Genomic DNA, 6000 nt, shown 5'->3' with positions numbered 1-6000 from the left:
AGCTGACAGAATCGAATTTGTTTGCATTTGCTAGTTGGTTCGACCTCTTCCGGTGGGTTTAGGTTAGGTTAGTGTATGCAATTAAATATTCTGCTTAAAGTTTTAATATATATATTTTATAACACAAAAAGCACTTAAAGCTATACAAAAACAATTATATTTTGCGATTGTACATTTAATGGAATAAAAAAATTCTTATCAACATAATGTAGGGCGCTTCAACTATTCGTAAAACGAAATATTGTGTTATATTATTTAATACATTATACTGGTAGTATTTATACCATTTCTTCATTATGTCACTTAATCGTTATATCTAATGTTTATTATACTGAAGGTTCATTATACACATTGAAATTATACCTTTTGTTGTTATACCTTTTGTTAATTATATACAGTGAGTGATTATATCCTTAGAAATTATATTAAATGTGATTATACCAAGTGAAAATAGATTATTTGTAGTTATATCTGCCATTACACACCCCTTGGGAGCTTCACACGTTTTCCAAGGATTGTAAATCTTGTTCGACGTTCAGGTTTTATCAATATGTTTTCTTTCACCGTTAGCAAGGGTATTGTTACTAAACATTCGCAAATATAGGTAAATTAGAAATGAAAGTTATAGGTATGTTATATGGCGCCACAGAAATTAGAACCACCGACTTCTCGAATTGAGAAACTACATTGGAAATGAAACTAGTCAAACGTGACCATGGGATCTAAAAAGTGCCCAAATTGGTTTGTTTGTAACTGTTTATTTATTTTTTGTTTATATTTTTTTATTGCTGTCTGTGGTTCACTTGCCCCGAACTTTCTGAAAATCAACGTCATGGTACGGTTAAAAAAAACCAGTTGTGGCTAAAGCTGAGCAAGTCCCGTTTGTACCAGCCGCGACACGCATGGCGATAAATTACTGCTTGTTCATGTAAAATTGTTTTAATATTCTTTTAAACTTTTTATTTTTGTCCTGTTTTTTTTGCTTATATGCGTGTCTGTGCATTAAACAGTTTTCGTTCTTTCTTTCTAAAAACAAATATACGTACGCGATTTAGATCCGAAAAAATACCTAATATCATTTTCAATGTATAATAAACTCGAAAACCTAAGAACTCGATGAGAAACTACTATTCTCACACTAGGCTACCACATCTCATCTATATGAGGTACGACATTGTAAATCGTTTACCTTCTTTCAATTATATTATTTCGGCGCTCTTTACCTCAACATTTTTTCTTATCATTTGGACATATGTAACTGTTACATACGTGACATGTGACATATACCAACACAGGTATTGATTTAATTTTTGCTTTTATTTTGAAAATGTTCTAGAGTATACATATATTTTTGTCTTATCTTATTTTAACGAAACTGTCTTCAGTAACATGTGGGGGCTGTAGGTAATATATGGTACGAGTTTAATTTTGTGTAAAACAATAAAGACATTTTTCAATTTATTTTCATGTTGGTCTGGTTATTTTCCACTTCCGTGATAACAGTTATTATGCATTCTAAAACTACCTACCTCGTAATGTCCTCCTCCCAATGAGTCGCATATGTCTTTGCTATATCCTAAATCCACAGAGCAAGCTGTGCGCAAATAAAAGTTCTGCAGGGAAGTCTGCCCTAGATTGATGGCAACCATGGCCCCGACCAGTGCTGGTTCAAGGAGGAATCGAAACTTTCTCTCCGATTCTGTTTTTCGCGCCTCATCTTGTTCTTCATTCCTGTTCGCATTTTAACATCATCGCTGTGGCAATATTTGCAAACAATTTAAGTCTAATTACAGAAATTATCTTTCCGTAAATCGTTCTTAACGATTTTTTTTAAGGGTGGGTGCAAACACAGCTGGGCATTAGAGACAACATGTGGCCCTAAAACGCCACAGTATCAAAATCTTCAGGGACACCGTGTGTCTCTATAGCACGCATGACGGATTAAAGTATAAACTCAATATGGTACAAAAATTATCACAACAATGTTATTACAGTTAAGATGTAATTAATGCAGTACGAGTAAAGCGAAATCGAAAATATAATTTTCAGAGCCCATAGAATAGATGAGATTGTTTTACAAAGAGAATCAAAGATATTACTGAAATGAAATGCAATCAATGAAAATATTACCTTAACTTCTGCAGCTCTTGTAGATCTACAGATCCTTCAACCATTTTCTCACAACAAAAAGTCAGCTGAACAAACAAATATCACAGAACTCTTTTTTTAAAATAAATTTCACATAGCAAAAGCACGTGTGTTCGTCAAAATTGAACAAGTACTAATGTGGTTAGATAAAACGTTATCACCAAAGAAATAAGGGCTTAGTCAATTAAATACAAATATTAGTTGAACCATGGATGCATTATTCGACACAAAATGGTTTGTGTGGTTATCAACTGACTGGCGAAACGGAGCTCAGTCAATTTGTGACGATTACGCCAATTGCTCTGACACACGGTGCAACCGAGACATAGATTAGACAGTATTATATACGATTGTACCCTTATGAGAATCTACTTTGTTCTCTTCTGAATGTAATAACAAAACTTTGGTATTAAATGTACTCTATTAATGATATATTACAATATGTGTTATATAAGTGGAAGTGTTAGGAATATCACAAATTGTATTTAATGTTAAATAATGTCAATTATGGTAGGTAGGTAACATGTACTATATAATTGAGTTCATAATTGAATTAAACAGTCTATAAATGAACATAATCCTCATTTCACCTGACGTCGATTAAATCTATCGATGTACTGAATTTACGGTTTTTTATCTTTTTATTCGTCATGTTGCTCTATACGAATACTTGATATGGTTGTCATAATATACGTGATACGTGTCACATAATACTTGGCGCATTTACTAAAATATAACAGACAGGTACGTAATGTATGTCAATGAATACAACTCAAGTGGACCTCGTCGCATAAATGCAAGAAGCGTAATTAAATTAAATGTGAACAATAAAAGTCCACCGCGTGCATCGTCCAGATTGAAGACTTATGTAATTTGTTGAGTCAAAATTAAATAAGAGTGACCGTGTAAAATCTATTTATACTAGTTTCACTAACTTCACGTCACTAACTTGTATAAACACAGATTCCATTGTTAGTATAAAGTATCACCATTATACTTTAATACTGAATCGTATCATTCGTGCTCTACATTCTGCTTTGTTTATTTGCTAAAAGTATATATTAATTATCTACTGTTCTAAACTACGCTCTCTTTACTAACGTACATTTTTTTTGTTATAAGTTTGAGTTGTATTGTTTCAATATCTTTTCGTTTTTACTGTTCTAATAAGTCAGTTAGTCAGTTTCTTGTTTACAAAATTTGATGGAAATTGATTGAACTAACTTTTCCAGAAGCGTTAATAAATGGTTTCGCTTTTGTTTTCCGACAATGACACACGAGATGTCTTTCGGCAGTCAATGAACGACATTGGTCATCATAATTGAATGACTAGCTGCCTACATACACCTTTGCAATGTTTCACGGCCGATGGTAGCCAGCGCTAAAATAAACCAGTTGAGAATCTCGTTCGGTTCCCGCTGCCACGGGCCAAAGTTACGCGCCCATTACGTGTGTGATTATCATTCATTATCATTTGTTGCACTTTACACTTTTTGCTTTTTTGTGAGATTTTGTTATATGTGTTACCAACTATGTTAAAAAAATCTCATATTACAGTATGTTTATTTTCAAAATCCTGTGCCTTGTTTTAATAACTAACGTCTCTCATAACTCCTTCAATAAGATTTCTTTAGTTGATTTCAAGTGCTGATGTATCATTTGAAATGCTCTAACGTATTAAGAAACCTATATAAATAGTTCGTTCCAAATCATTTATGAAATGCAAGTTAACAATTTTACAGAAATAATTAGCGCTATCAGTTCCTTTAGAACTGGTTTTAAACAACCTCTAGTTTCAGGAGGTACTGTTTCATAGTAAAATATATTTTAAACCTTGCACATTTAGGTTACATTTCCAAAGTCAGATTACGTGTGTTTTAGTGTAGAACGTCCTTAATCAGTCAGTTGGTACGAATTGTTCATTAGTGCAGTCTGTATTCAGGTGTGGAACTAAACTAATAAAGGTGGTTATTTGTGTAGTGATATTTTTGTAAGCAGCTAGAAATACGTCTTCCTCATCATCCCGACGACTGCCCCGTTTTTAAATGTAATCCTTTTTTGTCATAACAAATTGCAAGAAGGATATTCCATTTTTGTTCGAACAACGAATGGACGAGGCAATTACTAGTCTCTACAACTGATGAGGTACCATTAACTTATTTATACATTCCTCATGTGGGCACGTGTCTCCTCTCAGGCGAGAGTTTCGGCCATAATCCGCCACGCTGGTCCAATGCGGGTTGGGGACTTCACACATTTTTCTAATGTTGTGAACCATCTTCGACATGCAGGTATCTTCACGATGTTTTCTTTCACCGAAAAGTTCATTGTTAATTTCAAATGAATTCCGAAAAACGACCTCGGCTTGAGAGAGGCTACCACGGCTCCACACTGGTCTCTACATTCTACAGATAAGTTTGTCGTGTTCCTATTGTTATTACTTTAAATAGTTTTAGTTGTGACATGACTTTCTCAGTATATGTATCTAATAGAGAAATCACCGAAGTCGCCTGAAAGAAAAAATAACAACCTCGTGTAAAAAAATTTGAGACAACTAAATTGTGTCAGTGTTCCAGAAAATAGACAGATATTGTTATACAACGTACACTATAGCTATTTATTATTCTACTATTCTTCAGTCTCCTGTGTATAGATTATCATTGAATGCCAATGAAGTCCTTTTGGGGCATGTGGCTGGCCTTGGGGCCTGTTCACTGATCGAGTAGTTGCGCATCGTTTAATTGAGTATAGGTATCAACTGCCTTGCCATCGACTTCTAAATTAGCACTCAAATTAGGCTTTGAAAAAATTATATTGGCAAAAATTAGGAATACTAAGGCTTTATGTTTCCATAGTTTCGGAACGTCATAAAATTATCTATGTATATTCTGTTTTGGCGCATTTAGAAGAGACGCTGAAGTATTGTAAGCAAGGAACGTATGTGGTATATAAGTAGAGTATTACAAAGAATTTATGAAGTTTTACCAAAACAGCTCGCCATTGAGATAAAGTTTTGAGTCAAGATTTTAATGTACAATTTTTTTTCTCTAGATTTGTTACCGTGACATCCTTTCTCATCCGCGTACAGAATACTACAAAACAAAGTGAAATTATTGCAAGTTAATAAGCTACAAATAATTTATGTCGATCTAATAGGAATATAACATAGAAATGGCAACTGAATAAGGAAATAAAAATAAGTTTTTAAAGACATCAATGCTGAAAAAATACTATAACGTCACCAAATAGCGGTAGAAATTAAAATCACCAGTATTTCCCTAAAGAAAGGAAATCAAGCCCTCTAAAAAGCTGCACGCCTATTTCCGTATCAGGAAGTAAAGTGCAATCTTATAGTCGACTTTGAATGGCGTGACGTCATCATATTGATCCTAGCCGCTGTCAGCTTGTGGAGACGTCACACTTGAATGCGCGCGCAGCAGGAATTGCCTTTTCCTTAATACAATGTCGCAGAGCCAAATTTCAATATTCCATTTATATTATTTGAAATAATAAAGTATATTCATTTAATGTTCCACTTTATAAATTTAGATAAGCCAGTTACACTTGCAAGTAATGTTAGCAATTGTGCTAAGTTAGGAAAATTAAGGCGCATGCGTGAAAAATATGGCGTCTCAACGACGACCTCACTGCAGGGTGGTGAAAATTGCACAGGACCGAATTCAAAATTGTTTTCACATTTATTTGTTTTAAAGTTCATTTGGAAGTCACCAATATCTGGTTCAACGATTGTTCTGAATGAATGGATATGGCTCTGCTTCTAATAACGTGTTTTAAACCTTAAAAGGAGTATTATTCATCTAATGCATATTCTGAAATTACAACTTCTGTTTC

The 6000-nt window shown here is 33.8% G+C and overlaps 1 protein-coding gene across 1 annotated transcript in view; it reads right to left on the bottom strand.

Moving 5' to 3' along the window:
• LOC113229239 (proton-coupled folate transporter-like) overlaps positions 1–2336 on the bottom strand; it is a 14292-nt gene extending 11956 nt beyond the window's left edge. Inside the window, exons 1-2 of the mRNA XM_026462765.1 lie at positions 2131–2336; positions 1530–1731 (exon numbers count right to left, since the gene is read on the bottom strand). Coding sequence (XP_026318550.1) covers positions 1530–1731; positions 2131–2174 — 246 coding nt within the window. The 5' untranslated portion in view covers positions 2175–2336. The remainder of the gene's footprint in view (positions 1–1529; positions 1732–2130) is intronic.
• Positions 2337–6000: the final 3664 nt, after the last annotated feature.

This window comes from Hyposmocoma kahamanoa, unplaced genomic scaffold, assembly GCF_003589595.1.
Source record: "Hyposmocoma kahamanoa isolate Upper Pololo Valley unplaced genomic scaffold, ASM358959v1 296, whole genome shotgun sequence".
In the NCBI taxonomy this organism is placed as follows: domain Eukaryota; kingdom Metazoa; phylum Arthropoda; class Insecta; order Lepidoptera; family Cosmopterigidae; genus Hyposmocoma; species Hyposmocoma kahamanoa.
The sequence above is the reverse complement of the archived record's forward strand: the minus strand, read 5'-3'. Positions and strand labels throughout refer to the sequence as shown.